The sequence below is a fragment of the Tigriopus californicus genome, chromosome 4 (genome assembly GCF_007210705.1).
Source record: "Tigriopus californicus strain San Diego chromosome 4, Tcal_SD_v2.1, whole genome shotgun sequence".
NCBI lineage: Eukaryota > Metazoa > Arthropoda > Copepoda > Harpacticoida > Harpacticidae > Tigriopus > Tigriopus californicus.
Window position 1 is genome coordinate 6,434,986 of NC_081443.1, and position 19,204 is coordinate 6,454,189.

The 19,204-nt window shown below is 41.2% G+C and overlaps 2 protein-coding genes across 3 annotated transcripts in view; both read right to left on the reverse strand.

The window, feature by feature from the left end:
- Positions 1 to 10,756, reverse strand: part of LOC131879680 (chondroadherin-like) — a 31,876-nt gene extending 21,120 nt beyond the window's left edge. For both annotated transcript variants that reach the window (XM_059226054.1, XM_059226053.1), the window contains exon 1: positions 10,416 to 10,756. The gene's annotated coding sequence lies outside the window, so the exon portion shown is untranslated. The remainder of the gene's footprint in view (positions 1 to 10,415) is intronic.
- A 3,734-nt stretch (positions 10,757 to 14,490) lies between these two features.
- The window catches only part of LOC131879682 (eukaryotic initiation factor 4A-I-like), a gene marked incomplete in the record, with an annotated part of 6,364 nt that continues 1,650 nt past the window's right edge, over positions 14,491 to 19,204 (reverse strand). Inside the window, 4 exon segments of the mRNA XM_059226055.1 lie at positions 14,491 to 15,401; positions 15,804 to 17,844; positions 17,941 to 18,110; positions 18,993 to 19,204. Of these exon segments, the coding sequence (XP_059082038.1) occupies positions 17,700 to 17,844; positions 17,941 to 18,110; positions 18,993 to 19,204 (527 nt within the window).

Below are 19,204 nucleotides of genomic sequence, written 5' to 3' on the forward strand. Positions count from 1 at the left end.
CCTTAGCCCTCTTCCTTGTTTCTTTCAAAAGGGAACAAACTGGATTAACAAAACCCTTTGAAAATGACTTCATGTCCTAAGTTATTGCCTTCTTTGATTTGAGTTGCCCTTGAAGATTTACGTAAGATACCATGTCATCGGAAAAAGAACTCTTCTGTTTTCATTTCCGGCGCATATTCCTTGAGGACTTTCTGTGCAATTTTGCAGCTTTCTCAAGAGCCATGGGAGCCATGCCTCCAAGTTGTTCGCATAAAAGCCTTCTAACCCATTACAGACCTTAATGGCGAACATGTCGAATTGAAACAGAACCTTTTGAAGCGATCAAAGTCGAGTTTAATTCAATTAGTAGCCTCATAGTAGCAACAGATACCTTCGGGATAAATCCACTCCTTTGGACTCGTTAGTTGGGATTCAAATGGGGTAATATTCAACGATTTGAAGTTTTCGGCTATTTTGAACTGTAAACAGTAAAAGAAAGCAGAGCTCAAAATAGTCTTGTTGTGCATTGATTTGTGGAAAATTTCCAGATTGAACGATGTTGAAGCTCCCTTGGTAGAGCTTGTCAAAAAAAGTTTCGGCTCCCATCTAACGACAAATTCCTTTCCTATTTCTGCTATTTCTGCTCGTCGTTCTTGCCTAGAAAAATGAAATATGTATAAGGCAACACAGTTTATGGTTCTCCTTCAAAATGAATACAAATTATCGCGGACTACGACGTCAAGTTCCGCGTCGCAGTCCATTTTCATTCATTGGGGAATCAGATTTCTCGCCTCGGGAAAATAGCCAGGATCTGAATGCGAGGATCTGAAAACGAGCGGAATGTACCCATCAATGGACCGCTAGATACCATGGCTGTGTCTTTTGGGGAATCATATGGAACCCCCTTGCTCTTTCATTAACTTCTACTGCGGATAGCTTGCCAACAATCACAATAACGTTCGATAAGCTACTAAAACATGGCGAAGCTAGTTACTAAGCTAACTCAACACCCTGAATTGGATTTCTTTCTCGTCAATTGGAGTCATTATAAAGAGCTGTGTCGGCTCTCAAATGTCAGAGGTCCTTAGGTAATTATCTGACAACCGAAGGCGCATAGCCTTGATTCATGTGACCTTTGACAACCTGGTAGTAAAAGGTTGTCGCCCTCGTGCTCGTCGTCGCTTCTCATGGCACACCTGAAGTAATGGGCAAGTATCCTGGATCCACGACCTCAAACCATTACCTTAACCCAGAGAGCTTTCATGAAGGCATAAACTATGACATATGGGGCTTTGTTTTTTATTACGCTGTGGTCTCGGCGCATTGGGGACGAAGCCTTTCAAACTCTGTCCATTGTAGCGTTAGGAAGTGGTTCAGAATTAGCTAGCTAGTAGCATGGTGTATTCCTCACAGCTCTGGCATACGTGGGCTGTTCATTGAATCAGCTGGAAATGACATGTTCTTCCTCTTCAAAAATGAAAGTGTCTGACTTTTTTAATAAGAACAAATGCCTCGGGTCCACCGGAGACTTTGCAAGCCATTTAGAAAGATTAGTTAATGATCTGTGCTACTTTCCATTTCCATTTGTATTCTTGGACTGTCGCTTGTCGTGATTGAGATCACTTAGAGCTATTCAATTTGGATATTTGCTCACAATCAAGTTAACCAACAACCACTCTTTATTGTCGGTGTCGAGTCGAGAACTCTGAGGCTGCCTTGCCTTCCATGAGCTCAATAATAGAGTGGTAGAGAGAGTGCTGTGGCTCCAAAAAGAGCCAATTTGAACATGAGCTCCACCACTAAGTTTCGTTACCAACTATCAAGGCAGGCCCCTAATCCAGAACGTCGAGTTTTTGGCCAATTTCATGAAAGCCTTGGGGAGAATGAGTGTCTGTTTTCATGCTAATATTGGACACCATTGTTGGGTGGTGTGGGGTTATTGGTGCTCAAGATTCAGGTCCCTTGTATAAGTGTATTTTGGACCTCCTTGATGACTTCAGCTCTCGTTTTCAGGACCAAACTTATCCTGCTAACATACATCTCTTGGGTACATTAAAAGCATGTTAAAGCTTGGCCATCTGTGATTTACTCGAGATTTAACGTTCAAAACTTTTGAAGGAAAAGAGGGGCAGTTGATTTGTCTGTCAATAAAACTTTCCTGATAGGATAGCCAAACATCGAAATTAAGGAAACTTTTTGTTAGTTTCAACAAGTGCCATTTGTCAATGGAACATGATCAGGCCAAAAATGTCCGATCATCATGAACCAATCGATCGGCATTTTTTACGCCTGGAACGAGCAGGTTGAACTCGAAAACATGTCTTTGACCTGTCTCGGTCCTGCCGTTGGCTTGCCCTTGGGAGCAAATTTTCATCTCTCTCCTTCTCTCCTTAAACCTAATCTAACTAAACACGTAAATACCAGAAGGTCAAAGCCCAACTCGATCTCGCAGAGGGTGCACGTCAAAGAACTGTACAGTCTTTTCAAGTCGAACCCGTCTAGTGGTTGGTTGTAACTAACATCATATTTGTTCCCGAACGACATAGTACCTCCCTCATTCCCTCTGGCCTTTCCTTCCAATCATCCAATGGCTAAGATCTGGCCTTTTTCTTTTCCCACGGGGCACATAACTTTGGGCGCTGTCGCCTTTGATCTGTGGCCTATAGGCTTCATTCCCTGGTTCCATTCTACCATTCTACCCCTTTGATCCGGCCTGGTGTCATTCACAGGGCTCATGGAACTGGCATATCAATTCATTGAGAGTTGGCAGAAGTACTGCTGATATTGAGACGGAAATGAAAGTTTTTAAAATACCAGCCACTTCATCCTCGGAAGTGGAGTCCCACTTTTTGTCGTCGAATGATCGTGTTGGCGTGACAAAGTGCAGTTCGTGTTTCAATGTCCTTTAAAGTCCATGGAGGATCAGCTTCTAATTCTTCGATCACATGCCAATGGGAAGTATGCTTTTAGTGACGTTCACTCCATCCAAATATGGATCTACTTGGTGGAATTTGTTTCCAATTTCTTATCAATGCTCAATTTAATTTTTAAATTAATTTTCATTGCCATCACCAGAAGTGGGAAGGTAGGAAAATAGGGGCCATAATGAGCGAAGGAGATGACATCTCTCTCCATTTGTGGCCACAAAAGAAACAATGCCTTCATGGGAAGGTGAGCTCTCTAAAATTTTGCAAATGGCTCGGATTATAATGCCATTGAAATAATGAATGCACTAAAAGGCAGCCTGGCCTTCCTTATGCCACCGTTCGTGTGCTGAGTGGACTTTTCTGGCCCTCCTCTCGTACCACAAGACGAATGCCAAACAAAATTTGCAAATCTTGAAAATTTGATGCAGTTTCTTCTTGCAATACCACGTTGGGTCATGAGTTGTGCAAAGATAGGTAAGCACGTTGAGAGTGTGAACATTCTAAGCATACAGTATTTCAAAGAAGTCAAAATTGGCGGCGTTCATTCGTCAAGCCTCAGCTTAGTCGACATACAGCTGAATGCAGCTTATCATTGACGAAAAGTGTCCAAATTGACGCAGCCAAATTCACTTCCCTAGTTTTGACATTTTGTGAATGTCACTTCCATCCCAACGCCAATCATTTTGAAACTGACAAGATAGTGTCTTCTAAGTGGATTTAATTAGCAGTCTAAGTTGGAGCTGTTTTTTTACCTATCCGGTTTGTCAAGGAACTTTGAAAAAGACGTGTCCCAATGTTTCCTGCGAGCTCGCTCCTCCTTCATTTTCCACTGTCATCTCGAGGTACAAACGAAAAAGGGACACCGAGATTCACAGAAGCATAGGACGAAGGATGGGAGAATAAGAAGAAGGGGAAGGGAAACGGCTTTGCTAAGACCCCATTGAGAGTGGAAACTTTTGAGGACTTTCTCCCCTGGCTCGGATCCTTCATCTAGCCTAGGTCCCTCGTCCAGAGACAAAGTGCGAGAAACAGAGCAGCTAATTTCATTAGGATTGGTGGCTCAGGTTTACGGCACAGACAGATCCCGATTTGGACACGAGGGCAGCCTTTGATTGAATAGGGGCGAAAAAGGTGGCCGACGTGTTCAAACTTCGAACACGGACCATTTGGGTCAGATATCCAAGACATTTTGACAAAGGCTTCCTCCAAACGAGGCACAACACACCCAGCAGGTCTTCTTCTTTGTCAGTGAAGTCGTGTTTGTGGTAAACAAATGAGCTGAGGGCGTGTCCGATATCCTCTAGAGGTGCTAACGAACCAACCTATCGGGTTCTGCTAGTTATGGTTATGAGTGGTGTTACGCATGACGATCATTTTTGAGGGTTTCCTTGCTTTCAGGTGGAAAAAAGGTCGTCGATCTAGCGTAGCTTACACCCATGCATGTTCATAAAGCAAAGCATAAGCATAACCTTGCAATAAGCTTCCATAGTGAGACATGCTTCGTTAGTAAAGAAACACACTCTTTTGCGCGCCATCGTGTTGAACTACCTGTATACTATAAAAAGGGGTTATTAAGAAACAAGAATGATTTGAGGTCTTCTAATATTACTCTCATCGCGGAGTTTTCAGTCTTTTCCTTATAGTAACGCTACACAGGCTACCTGCATTCATTTTCCACATCATTGGCGAGTGGGGACTGGCTTTATGGCCCGAGTGAATATACAATATCCAAATCATAAACAAGGTCATTACTTTGCTTCCCTGGAGGATAATGAAGCTGTTTTCAGGTCTGTGGATCCAAGTATACGGTCATATTTCAACTTTCGAGTATCATGTGTTACATTTTGGTTTCAAGGTGATTACATCAAAGCCTGGCAAAAAGACTCGACTATGCTTGTCAGAGCACGGCATCACAAAAGGGTAGATCATTTGGTTGCTCACAAAGGCCGGCCGGTCTTCATTTGACAGGCCAATTCCTCGTCTACTTTAGCGGATTGAAAAAAAGACGTCTCCTCTGTATATGGCAACAACTTACAATTTCATCCTTTTTTTTGCTGTCAGGAATTTCTGAAATCTGTCTGAATCCTTTCAGATTAGTTCCTCCTACCGTTTTTGTCGAAGCTGAGAAAGCCAGTTTTTAGAAAAGGTCGAGTAGGAATTGACGAGCTTCAAAGAAAAATTGATCATCTTTTGCAACGCCTCTCAACAGACTAATCAATCAAAGGAAACATTTCTTTGCTCATTCTGTCTTACGTTTTCACTCAACTTCGATCCAAACTCCTTTGGCCTAAGTTTGAAACGGTTCATGAAGACAAGTTTTCTCCATAATGAGCTTAGGGAAGTTTGGTAGATTTTTGTTGGAAGTTCATTTTAGGTGGATATGCTTCCTGGGATATTAATCAAGTTTGTTACAGAATGGGCTAAAGAGTGCTGATCAGTCAACAGACGGTATTTTCGTGAGCCAATACACACAAAAAACAGCAGCAGAAAGATTCCTTTCCACTTTGAAACAAGACCACGACTTTGCACCTTATGGAAGGACGCGCCCATCATTTCAAGAGAAAGTCCTTAAGCCAAGCACAGGACGAGCGTTCTGTGGTAGAACTACTGAATGTATATACAATACTTAGTAGAACATACCTTGTGCATTCAAAGGTAGAGTGGATGCATCCTTTTGAGACTCATTTCTGAGCTTTTGAATTTGTCCCTGGTGTCTGGATAAGTACCCTTTTGAGGAAGATTTGATGTCATTAAGAACTCATATAAGCGTGTTGCAGAAATCTTTGGGGACTCCTCAAAATATGTGCGAGAGACTCCATGTTGAGTGAGTTTACGACTTGCCAAGCACTCATCTTGGGTTTTGGGCAATCAGCGTGCGTGACAATCCCAAGTTGCCTTGAAACCACCCCAATTTGATCGAAAACCAATATTTGGATTGTTATTATGCCTTGCTGTTTGACAAGCAGCCATTTCAAATTTTGTCTGCTTGAGAGTAATCCAGCTAAATCAGTTGAAATAGACCGTATCATTTATGAATGAGAAATCTTGAATGTGCACTTACAATGCGTTCTGTTCAGAGAAAAATGAGATCCAGACTGTTCGATGGAATTGCTTATTGGTTCTCTTTGTACAATAACTTTCCCTCCCAATCACTTTTTCCCTTTCGCCCTCGTCTTTCTTGGTGTCATTTGAGCCTAAAACGCTTTCCCATCCAATATGGTTGGGATACTCGACGTTCAAGTTTACATCACCCAAGAATTTGCTCCGCTCTCTGTAAGCCTCAAATGGATCAGCGAATGAAACCTGATTATTGGATGAGGCCGCCCATTTCCGAGGCCATCAAAACGAGGGTGGATGTGAGTGAAACAGTGCCCTGCCAGCAGCCCTTTAGTAATGATTGACCCTTTCAATTGGTCAGACCAAGGTGAAAGTACCATCAAGCCAACCTTACATGGAACGAGACTAAAATTGGATCTTGGAGTTCTCAAACAACCTGTAGTAATGTAGTTTTCTCGGGGGAGTGATGGATTGGAATTGCTTAGTGGATGAAACCAAGATACTGGAGATACTGTAGAGGATGGAACCAGATGGAAAAATGAAGGCCAGACTTGATTTTTTGCGGCATACACATATATACATCATACATCTGTGATTTGTTTACCAAACATGGATGAAACAGTCTCAATTGAGCGGGATCAGGTGATCCTGATATCATGAAATTTATAAAATGTCTTGAGTCGCTCAAAGAATGAAATTGGAAGCTTCACTTGTGTGTTTGGAACACTCAAAATGCATCAAGATTGAACCAAAGAGAGAAAGATGGGAGGTAATTGCCTAGGATTGTGCTTTGAAAGTGAGCATAAAATGGTACAAATAGTGGAAACGAAAAAACCAGAGCTTGAAAACTGCTTTGTAATTGGGTTACTGGTGGATCGTTGGGATGCAGACGCTTAAAGTTTCCAAGATTGCTGTTGTATATGCCTTCCTTCATGCAAAGGCTTCGAAATCAGGTTTCTTATTGTGTGGAAACTTTTTTTTTCTATTGTGAACGAAATTTCACGCTTTCATCCAATCGAGGAGAACTTTTGTCCAACAACACTTTCATAGAACACATCATTTTGCTTCGCTTGAACAACCTTGAACGTCCAGACTATTTTTATTCCTGCAATTTACCTGTCCCAATTGAGATGAGATTGACCGAGTAAATCGGAAGAGCAAATCAAGTCTGTCTTTTCTACAATCCAGTACAATGGAACCTTCAGAAAGGAATTGGTTTCGGCAAAATCATCTTCTCAATAACTTTCTGTTTTAACTTGATCACATGTCTCATCGATTATTAACGATCGCGTCGACTATCAAGTAATTTTCCCGGCCTCACGTGTGTTTCAAAAAAATTGGTGCAAATCCGTCTTTTCCGCTCTCGTCAATCCCTGTGTAACGAACACAAAGCTCTAAAAATGTTCCCTTTTTGAGATATTCTGCTAATAGCGTGGCATAAATCATGTTTTGTGGAGCATTTGTGCCATTGATAACGGCGCTTATAATTCCTTTCTTCAGCCAAGAAGCCTTTGTTGCCGGCGTTCAAGTCCTAATAATGACATGAACGTGATTTAGTTAATTGAATAAAGCGCTCAAAAATTGGCATGAGTTTGCCCAATCAACATTTCAGGAATTCACACAGATAACCATATTCGTTTGGTGTTTGCACAATTTTGCTCATTGAGCGGCAGTTTATTTGAAAATGGGAGTACTCAATTAGCTGCCTGACTCTCATCATTACAGTCATTCACGTTGGAGGAAAGTTCTTGTTAAACTAGACTGGAACAAGTCCATATTCATTTCTTGATACATGTATGATCTCGCAAAAACAAAAGTATTGTTCAGTCCGAAATGACTTGCAAACGGTCTTATTCATTGTGCGCATAGCCTAACAAAGGTGCGAGATAGCAACACATCGGATTCATACTGGCGCACAGGTTGCGAACAAACATAAAATGACACACGATTGCGGATATACCTTGGGAAATCAAATGAAGTCTGGGGTCCCTTTTTGGGTTTAGAGGGGGCACACGAACCAAGCAAGAAAAAGAGTTCAGACTAGTGCTGAGGTGAGTCTGGACTATATTCTTATATTCGAATTTAGAGAAATTGGCCAGACTCCATCGAGTCTTTTACAAAGGATTCGAATTGTAATTTTTCGTTTTTAGATTGCGTTTATTCAGAAAATGGATCTGACCCTGTTATGAATTGATTATGGAGGGAACTACTCTTTAGAAAAAAAATACATTTGTTTTGTTTGAAGTGGCAAAAAATAATATAGTAAGTTTCTCCACTTAAGTGCAAACGACTCTAGCCTGGCAGTGAACTTGAGACTTTGCAAAATGTAAATAAAAACAGAGAACCCGCGGGTTTGTCTCCTAACGGACTCGACCTAGCACTAGTTTAGACCCAATTGTTGTTGGTTTTGGTGGAACAACAACAACAGCAACGACGACGACGTCGACGAAAGCGTTAGCAACGAGTCAACTTGGGTTAGCTGGGTGGGGATCAATGGAGAACAAGGAGCCTTTTTGAATTTACACATGACAAAATCCCCATGGGAAACACTGATATGACGTGGACAAAGAACAAATGTTCACTCGCTCGCCTTACTGGGTCTTGGATGGCGTACTTTTGCTCTCGCATTCGCCCGGATTTCGGGCTATGAGCAGACCGGTACAAGTTGTTTCATGTCCTTTTATCTATGCCTTTTCATCGTGGACATGATCTGACTACCAAGGCCTGCCTTCCTTCCATTATGCCTTTACGATAAACGAGTCTTCTCAGAAGGGCGCTTTTGACTTGTTAAACATATTTCAGACTTATTTGATTCATCCTATCTCAAATATGCTCTTCTGACATATGTCTCAAGGGGAATAAGGAGACTGCGTGGATAGGTTTCTTGGTAGTTTTAAGATATCTGAGTAGTAAGGCACAATTTCTCTTGGGATTCTGACGGAGGTGACTGTTCTGAGGTTCCCGATGTTCATCACCGATGTATCCAAAGGCCAATATCAGTCTTTCCTGGCTAGAATTGAGTTCAATGTTTTGGCAAGAAATGGATGTGAGGTGGAGACAAAAGTCAGGCTCGTCGCCCGGACTCCATCTTTTCTCATTACAATCGTGAGAGGTGTATTCCGGATCTAGTAGCTAAGGTAGAGACTCGTATCTTCATGTCGGAACCCATTCCACATTTCTTCTTCTATTTCAAGCCATATTTGGCCATGGACAGGCAAGTTTGGGAAAGGACAACATTCAGTCCGGCTGCTTCAGGCATATTGGCCATAAAGGGCCATCGTTAATGATGGCTATTTTTTGAAAGCTCGTATTGAAACGTTTGCCAATTATAAAACTCATTGCATGTGTCACTTCTCACCGTGGAAACATAGAACACACAATTATTGTATGCTGCTGGAAGTGCTAGTAACGTGTTGCTATTGCCCTTAAGCTAGTGAAGAACAGTATCAAGAACTTAAAATGATTGAATATTCAGGCTTTTGATTAAAATTAATTTCGGACAAACATATCAAGTTTTTATTTCTAGTATAACTCTTCGGAGTTTTAATTACACTTTTATTAAAAAATCGATTCTTAAACTGAAACTTTATCAAAAGGGACGATTTAGGACAGTTAATTGCATTGAGCAAAATTGTTCTCTGCGGTCTCAATTCAAATTATGTATAAATGCATTTTTCACCTGAAAATCATTTTGCACAGAAAAGCACCCTGATCTCCAATTGGGCATATGAGTTGTGAATTTGGCCTTGAAATTGCATTTTTTTGGGTTGAGACGGACTCAGGCTGTAGGAAGTTGGCACTACTTCACCTCACCTCGCTAAAGTGGAAAGCATACACACATCATTGACTTTTGTAACGATCATTTATGCTAAGTATTGTACTTTTTCCACCTGCCCATACTACCAAAATCATATTCAATTGTCATAAAAAGTTCAAGCACCTTCATACTTAAATTGGCAATAATTTCTGTGCCATTCCTTCCCAGTTTCGAATGTCTTCGGAAAAACCCTGAGTTCGTTCATTTATTACGCAGAGGTTGGTTCACAAGATGTCATTACAAAATTGGGCCCCCCGTTTCTGTGGAGTGAAATGGAAAATTGCGTGCTTAGCTGTCACTTTTGAAGCAGCCTGAGGTTTAAATGGAAGCCAATTGGACCTCCTCGGCTTTTAGAATTGGCAATGAGTTCTCCATTCACTATCAGTGAGCAGTACGTACACAAGGAAGTGACTGAAGCAATAAAACCTCTTTCCCGAATGAGACCATGGATGGATTGATGGACTTGAAGGGAACCATGGCTTAATAGCCTTCAGTTTCGAAGCAACCAAGAGAACGGAGAATGCATTTTTCACTTGATTAATCGTGAACAAACGTTGACTTGTGCCAACTTTGATAAATGTAAATCGACATTCGTTTGACATCGTTAAGGGAATAACAAAAAAAGGTTGACTTACCTTTTTTTGTCTTATACGCCACGCCAGCAGGTGTAGCTCAGCATTTCCAGCCGCCCTGAGAATTCACACCCGCCTCCACCTCTAGATCCTACCAAACACGTCTTGAGAGTGCAGATAATAAAAGTCTCCCAATGCTATACCTAAAGAGTTGCCCTCCAGTTCGGTTTGAAAAAAAAGTGGCTTCTCCAAGTTCAACGGGGACCACGTTAGCCAAGAGAGAGGGGCCAAGGAAGAGGGAAAGATGGCCGTCTGTCCGTAGATAAGCTCACGGCACTAGCGGGGTCTCATAAACCATGCCTAGGGTTTGAGCCGTTCTTTGGCGAACCATGGACCCATGAGATCGAAGGCTCTTTCTGACTGCTTCCTTCTATCCCTGTTCCTCCCCTCTTTCCTCCTAGCTTCGTCTTCCCTTTCCCATTGACCAGCCTGGATGCCATGATAATGTCTTCGATCCAGTTTCGACGGAGGGTGGCACGACGGATGGAGAGCAAGCCGCCAATGGTTGCTCAAGGTGTGCTTTGAGAACCTTATTTTCGGGGACCCCTCCGTTTTTGGCTCCCACAGATATGAACGCATGAGCCGGGTACCGAAATGAAGCCAGTTATGGTGAGCGTGCTTGCCATTGTTCAATACCGACCGAGACTCATGGATGTCTGTGGTCTTCAAGCCTGTTTGAAGTTGGTGCAACAGGCTTCTCCTCTTTGTCCTTTTTTTCGCCGCTCGTTCATGGAAGAACATGAGAACAGAGAAGGCTAAAGGAGGAGAGGCAGGAGTAACGAACGACCCAGGGAAAGGCTCGTCAAGCGCCTTCGGCCTTCTGGCTTTGGACAACTTTCAAGGAACGACGGAGGAGGTAAAGAGCGAGAACATTCGCTCAGAACAGGACTCCGACCATTTTAGGACATGAAGCACAAGAGAGAGAGAGAGAGAAGTTGGAAGATTCAAGGAATGTCCGTGGGATGTTTAACTAGAATTTAAATAGACTTCAATTTATCTTAAAATCTTGTGAGGTGGTGTTTCTTTAACCCAGCAAAACCCAATATTCGTCATTTTTGTTGAAGCAATTGATGTTAATAACTACGGTGAGATATTTTTTTTATTGGAGATTGAATCGAATCCGCCTATGATATTGCTTTACAATCTCTCCGCAGTTCCGTAAGAATACCTAAGTGTAGGGGTATGTTACATGCTTATCACAAGACTCAAAGAATGGCATCGGCGAAAAGTTTTATATGCCCAGATTTTCTCCTCTTCATTGGCGCTATACATCCCATGCTTCTCATTGTTTTCCGCTATTTCCAACCGTACGTAAACCAAGAAAAGTTTGGTCTTGACCCATTGGCATTCTGCATTGAGTTTCCGAAGGCCTCTGGCTTGACGGAAACATATGCTACACTTTTGTTAGGTAGGTTACTGAGTCATGGGTTGCACCCCTACAAATATGGATTGCAATCAAATGTGACTATTTTTGACCAAACATTTAGCCTTTTAATACTTTTAAACATTACTTCCACACCAAAATGAAGATATGATGTTACTCATGCATACTTTTGGTACCTCAATACAAGCCTTTGCAAATGTTATTGCTGAAATATCATAAAGTTAGCTATCAAAGTTTCAAGTCTTCAGTTTCAGCATTTACCCTAAAGTTAATGAAAACACACATGTAAAATGTTTTTACTTTTGGGAGAAGTTTGCCATTGTGAAATGTTTCGTCATACTTCTCTTATGTATGTGATTGAAATTCGTACATATTCAAAATTTTCAAGGGGGCTCTTAGAGCGTCCTGTTGGTCGCATTTGGTCTCTCCGATACATTTATCAACCCTTTAACTGAAGCAAAAGTATAAAATGGAGGTCTGCCATCGCCTTCATCGTAGAGTAGAGTCGAAAAGAGGTCTCTTTCCTATTGCAGCGTTGTCATATCAACTCTACCTCATCACCAGGGTGGTAAAAAAAGAACAAATAGTTGTTTTGCCTTTTTGGCTCCTTTGTCTGAAACAAATCTTTCAACGATGCAATATTCTCCCATTGTTTTAGCATGTCTTCTTCTCTGCCAGATGAACTACTTTTAAAAAGAGAATAGTTTATCGAGTTTCAAATCCAAGCCTGATAGACCCCATCAAGAAGTTAGAGGAAAGCGAGAACAACTTGCTGGGTCTGATTTATAGAATGGAAAATGTAGAAAATTTTGGTCTAATCATGAATGGGCACTCTTTGAAGAAAAACTGAGGGGCGTTGACAACATTTTGTGTAGCGGACGTTCCATATAAATGTACTGGCTCAATGTACTATTTTTCAAAAGGAATATTCATCAATGAAAATTTCAATCAGTAAAAAATAAACGAAATATAACCTTTCATCTTAATGCTACTGGGTAGCAAATTACTTTTGACGCATAGAAAAACCAAACCTAACAAAAAAAAAATATCATTAATGTACTGAAGAAACTCGATGGATAACCTAGAAGAGGCAGTTAGTTGGGTGCCAAGCATTTTATAACAGAAAGAAACGCAGCGTAGGAGGCTAAAAACAGCTTTTCTGCCATTGTAACAACCTTTTTTGCATTTTCACATTTTTTGTATTTTCACAACTTGCTTCCGCATTTTCCCAAACTATATCTTTAAATTTCAGTCAAAAGGCATCTTTTCTTCGAGGTCTCCGTCTAGTGGCTGAAGCTTTGGCAACAATCTTCCATAAAAGCCTTGAACAACGGGTTCCACTTCCTGGTGTTAACAATGCCTGAAATAATACATTTTAGCTAAAAAGTAAAGATACTGCGGTTCAGGGGGCCATGATACCAAAAAATCAATATCCAAGGAAACGTATCATAGTTGTTTTCTTGGCCAAAGTTAGCGTTATTGGCTGATACAATCTTTTTTCCAGTATTGGAGACTAAAACTGGTTAAGCTTTAGGTTTCGAGAAACTTGGGGCGAAAATTTCATTTCAACCTCCATGAAAACTTTTCAGGAGTTCCGCCCCATCTTTCAAACAACGCCGAATTGATGGGAAAAAACGTCTACAATCCGCAAAATTTTGTCAATTCCGCATTAAGGAGATCTTCTAGTGGCGAGTCATTTTTACTCTTGTCTCCAAGATTTTTTACAGATAAATGCCACATGTTTCAATCAATTTGTCCCAACCCAGGATTTAGGGTCAATTGTAGTGACCGTAGAGGCTTAATGTGCGTTTTGAGAGCACCTTCAAGCCCTCGAGAATCCAGGCTAGTTAAAACAATGAAGTCCAACTCTCTTCTTTCTCGGGCTCCTTCATTGTTCAATTTGCTGCCCTCAAATATTCGTAGGGTTTATGTAGGGGTTGATCCAGTAGCAAGATTTAAGTCAGACTTGGACAAGTTTTTGACTAAAATTCCGGATCAACTTTATATTCAAGGATTAGCCAGATCAGCCAACTCCAATTCGTTGGTCGATCAAATAATATATATAAATAAAAGTCAAGTATAATAAATAATCTTCTCGTCTTGAACTGCTGGGATTCCAATCCCGGTAGCGGTAAGGAAGTCTGCACCAAAAAAATTTGTTTTTTTACTCGTAAGGACGTGATATTTTGTTTACTATACAATTTGAAAAAGAATTTTCCTTACCCATTACTTAGGTTCACAACCCTACCACTTAAAAAATAACTTCATCAAATTTGTGTCAAGTGATTGTATGGACAATTTAAGATGCAGATTCAGATTTTATCAATTATAGAGGGGTAGGAAAGATATTGTCCATGGCATTGGTCTGCGAAAGACATGAGGCGTGTCATCAAAAATGAATTAGCAACGAGCTAAAGGAGAGAATGGGATGGAACGAGGAAAAAGCTTGCCATTGTGAGGACTTGTGACGCTTCTTTTGCTATCCGTTTCAAGTGATGATGGAGGGAAAGACGCAAGGTTTTCCTGAGAGAAGAGATCCATCTGGTCTCGACATGGATAGAAGAGAGGCTTGGACAGTTTAGTTTTCAATTCACTCTCGATCTCCTTTTGAAAGACTTACTTGCTTTCTGGGGACATCCTCGCAAAAGATGATTTTGACCACCAGGTTTATTTGGAAGTGAACACTTCTGCAAGAACTTGAAAAGACATTATTATTGAAAACCAATTATACATTTACACAGGATGCTTGAGAGAAAATCTGAACTAGTGTCACTTTGAAATGAGTAAATCGAATCTTCTTTTTTTATTTCTGAAAGGCACGTTGGAACAAACCAATGGATGGCCCAACCAACCAACTCATCAAAACCTCATCTTGGGCTGTTCAAGCCTCGACGTGGTTCCACTTCCTTTACTTCTCCGAGATGATCCACTCCCTTGCTTGCTTTGATTACCATCTTTATGAAGGCTCCTTGACCTTCGACTTCTTTGGCTACGAACACTGTCTTTCGATGCTCTGCTGTTCCTATCATCATCGTTGCCCTCGTTGCGTCCTTCGCTATTGGTTCGTTGTGGGCGTCGCTGTTGGTTCCGTTTCTCAATAATATCCTCGCTCCTCTTGTCTAAATCCGCCAACTTCCGACCCAACTTAGTGGCCGTGGCCAGGAACATGGACCTTCGAGATCCCTTATTTTCATTCACCCACGAGTTCACCGACACGTTACTTCTCAAACTGGCGTTCATATCCGTTGGCGGGTGTTCCAAGAGTTTCCTGTTCTTCTGAGACCGATTGCGATTTCCGCCGCTTCCAAAGATGCTGCCACGACCAGACCATTGGGACGTGAAAGACCCCTCTTCTTTGGAGTATTTCCTGCTCTTGCTGTCCTTCTTGTTATTATTCGAGGTATTGATGTAAGAATCATCATTGGCACGAATTGATTTTCTTGGGCTGTTTGTGGATGCACTCAATGAAGACGAAGGAAAGTCCAAAGTGGAACTAGTAGAGCTTGAACTCAACTGTCGAACTTTTTCTCTGCTCTTTCTCCATCTATAGCAAAAGCATCCTTTGCAAAACCAACAGAGCAGCAACAAACCCAGAAGGAGAAGAGCTGAAAAGTTAAAATATGCATTTTAATAAGGAGCAACATGTACCCGAGATCACAGCATCTATTTTCTCTGCAACCCATTGATCCCTGCAGAGTCCTGCCACCAAACGAGAAACCGAGCTCGCTGAAACAAAATGCCAAAACGCTCCAGAGTGGAGAAGTACTATGAATGACTATATGAGATTGAGAGCTCGGATGACCCTGTCATAGGCCTGAAATGCTAAAACATCACCCTAAGACATATAATGAATCAAATTTGTTTCCAATTCAAAGTCCATGGAGACAAAAGGACCCTTTGACTCAAGTACCGCTCAATGATATTGCTCTTGTTGAAGTACGGGCAAAAAAAGTGCCTGAAAGTGAATGGACTGAACGCATCGAAATCAAGAAGAAACACGAGCTTACCTAATGCCACTGCAGGTGCGATGATCGTGACTCTTTTCACTACATAGGTATCTTCACAATTTTCCACGCATCCGAAGAACGTAGTGATGTTGTAAAAGGCTGCCCGAGTGTTCTGGTCTCTGTAGACAGGCACTTTGCCAAGGTCCATGGGAAATGCCCCAGGGTCATTGTCACACGTTTGCCAACAGGACTGACGAATAGCATCATAATCAAATACACCCTCTCCACTCATCCTTACATTTGAGGATCGTTTCGTTAACCTTCCAACAAAATGGCTAGACTGAACATGGGGCCTGAGTCACGAAAATCAATAGGGCTCATTCTTTTTCGCCATAACATGACCCAAAGCTAGCCTCAACGTGATGGCAAGGTTGTCATTAGAGACCAGGAAAGCCTTTGAAAATAGGGAAAAGCTTTCTCAGCCGAAAGCGGGAACCAGTCGCAAAGATTGGCACTGAATACCTGGATGGTGGTAGCGTCCAAGTGGCATTTCAATTCTCCGGCTTGTGTAAGTACACACTGCACCGGAAATGACTGTACTGTATGCATGTAAGTTATGAACCGGTAAATAAAAAAATGTTCGTCGTAAAGGTGAATGTATTTTTCCAGCTAAGAAAATAAGTATTTTATGGCCAAAAAAATTCAACGAAATTGGTAAATGAACCAAGAAGTGGCAGATAAAGTAAAAATGACAAAAAAAGTCCAGCGAAAGCCAACAATGTCAAATGGATTAGCAACTGAAACCAAAAGTGATCATAGCAACGAGGATAAAAACATGGGCAAAAAGTTGTGAATGGAAGATCCATCAGACCAGCGTTTAAAATGCCAATTAAGATTGTGCTAACATGATCATTGATTTTACTAAAATAAATCAAAATGCACATGAAATGAATGGGGATCGATTGTTTTCTCAGTAGACTTGTTCAATTTTTTTTAGAGGCATCGGGCTCCTTCATTGTTCAATTTGTGTAGGGAATGCGTAGGGAATACATGAACCTTGATCCATTGGCTGGTTTTAAGTCAAACGTTGACAAGTTTTTGAGATAAATTCCTGATCAAACCTAGATTCAAAGGTTCTCCAGATATCATATGAATATAAAATTAAACAAGAATTACGAATTATTCATCTTGAATCTGCTTGGGGTTGCACTTCCAGGAGCGGGAAAGAAGTCCCAAAAATCAAACAAAAAATGCTCGTTCTTTAAGTCTGAGCAAGATGAAAAGAAAAAACAGTAAGAATGAGAAAGAAATGCTTTGATGATCTCAGATAACTTGAATTATAGAATTTTAACAAGTCATTTGAATTTATTCAATGTTTGAGCATTTCTCATTGAAAATGGCATTTGAAACGGTGAAATGGAAGGTAGCAAATACACTTGATAAAAATGGGCAATGGCGAATAATCCACTTGTTGAGCCGAAGTCAAGATTTCTTACATTGCTGCACCCCTTTCCCCTAGTCATAAACTGGTAGAGGACAACTCATTGCGGAGGAAGTTACGACCTACGCACAATCTTTCTTTTCATTTCCCATCTTTTTCATTTTCATATGAGACAAACAAATTACAATAACTAGTGGGTAGTTGGGGCTTTGCTTTTGTTAATTATCGTGAATGCGATAATTTGAGAGTTGAGTGTTCCATGGAATACTGGCCAAAACAACCAATCATGTTGGGGGGTACGGTGGACATTGGTTTCATTTGCAAACGATAGTAAGCAGATTATTACACGTCTTATTGTATACTGAAGAAAATACTATGTCAATTTCACCAGGTACAGCACATGACCGCTGCAATTATATAACAAGTTGAGTTTCTTATCCAACACATAAAAAATGTCATGTGTCAGTTTTAGGGGCTGATTTCTGAATCACTACATTTTCAAGACGAGCTGCAGGTTATATCAGGTTAGCTACGTTATTGGGCATCTCTACAACGCGGGTGTTGTAGAATTGTTCAATATCATGAAGGGTTCGCTTTTCATCTTCGGTGACAAAGTTGATCGCCACTCCTTTACGACCGAATCGGCCACCACGCCCAATTCTGGAATTGTATCGAATTTAAAAAAACAATTGATCATAAGATATTCCATGGAAGAGGTAGAAATTGAAGTAGATTTCACATTATTTTCTACCCTACCTATGAATATAATTCTCTCGGTTAGTGGGAAGGTCATAATTGATAACCATGGAGACCTGTTGCACGTCAATACCGCGAGCCAATAAATCTGTCGTGATCAAGACGCGAGACGATCCGGACCTGAACTCCCGCATAATAACATCACGCTCCTTTTGATCCATGTAGCCGTGCTGAAAAATGAAGTGGCTGATATGGTAAACTCATCTGTATTGAACCATTTGAAGCAATCAATTATTACATAAATGACGCACGGTGCGTGAACTCATGGTAAAGACCTTTTTTTGGCCTTAAGTAAACAACGTTCTTCACGAAAACATATATCATATACGACTTCGTTTGTGTACGTCAGCTGAGTTATTTGTAACTTTGTGCGCCGTATTACCTGGGGGAACATTCGAGCATGCTAGTTTAGGTATTACTTGAATTCCAAATTTTCAATTAAAGAAGTTCGATTTGGACCGTGTCAAATAAACCGCAGAACATCTCAGTACTGGTGCGGTTCTATAGGCTATGTCAGGTATGAAAGAGCTTATCTACACCAATCAGGGGCTAACGGCGGAGATTGAGCCTCGCCGTGAAAAGCTACGACCGTCTTCGAAAAAAACCGTGGTCAATTCCAATAGGCAGTGTCAAGACTGACACTAGAATGGTTTTCCATCTGTGTGCATGAACTGGCATCTGAATATTTTCAAGAGAAATATCTGGGATGAGAATTGGGTTTTATCGCGAGAAACTGTGCATGGCACGACCGCTACGTCTTCTTCAAGATGAAATGTTCGCGTTTGTAGCATGTTAGGTAAATTTCCTTATTTCATATTTTTAAATGGCGTAGGCCATCACGTAATTGTTCCGTTTTACATGTGGTTACTCCTTCGTCGTTTTGACGAGGATTAACCTGTGAAGAAATAAACATTCAGTCGTTCCAAGAATTTTGAAACTTTTTGCTCCTACACGTTTAACGGTTTTGTTTAATCATAACACCCGATTAAGGACGATTCTTGGACAACAATGCAATTATTGTGCAAATGCCTTACTATTAGCATACTACTCACCATTGCAGAGACAGTGAAGTCCCTCTCGTGCATCTTGTCGGTGAGCCAATCCACCTTCCTGCGGGTGTTGCAGAAAATGACGGCCTGAGTGATGGTGAGCGTTTCGTAGAGATCACACAAGGTATCCATCTTCCAATCCTCTTGTTCTACATATACGTAGAATTGGCGAATTCCCTCAAGAGTGAGCTCTTCTTTCTTCACCAGGATTCGCT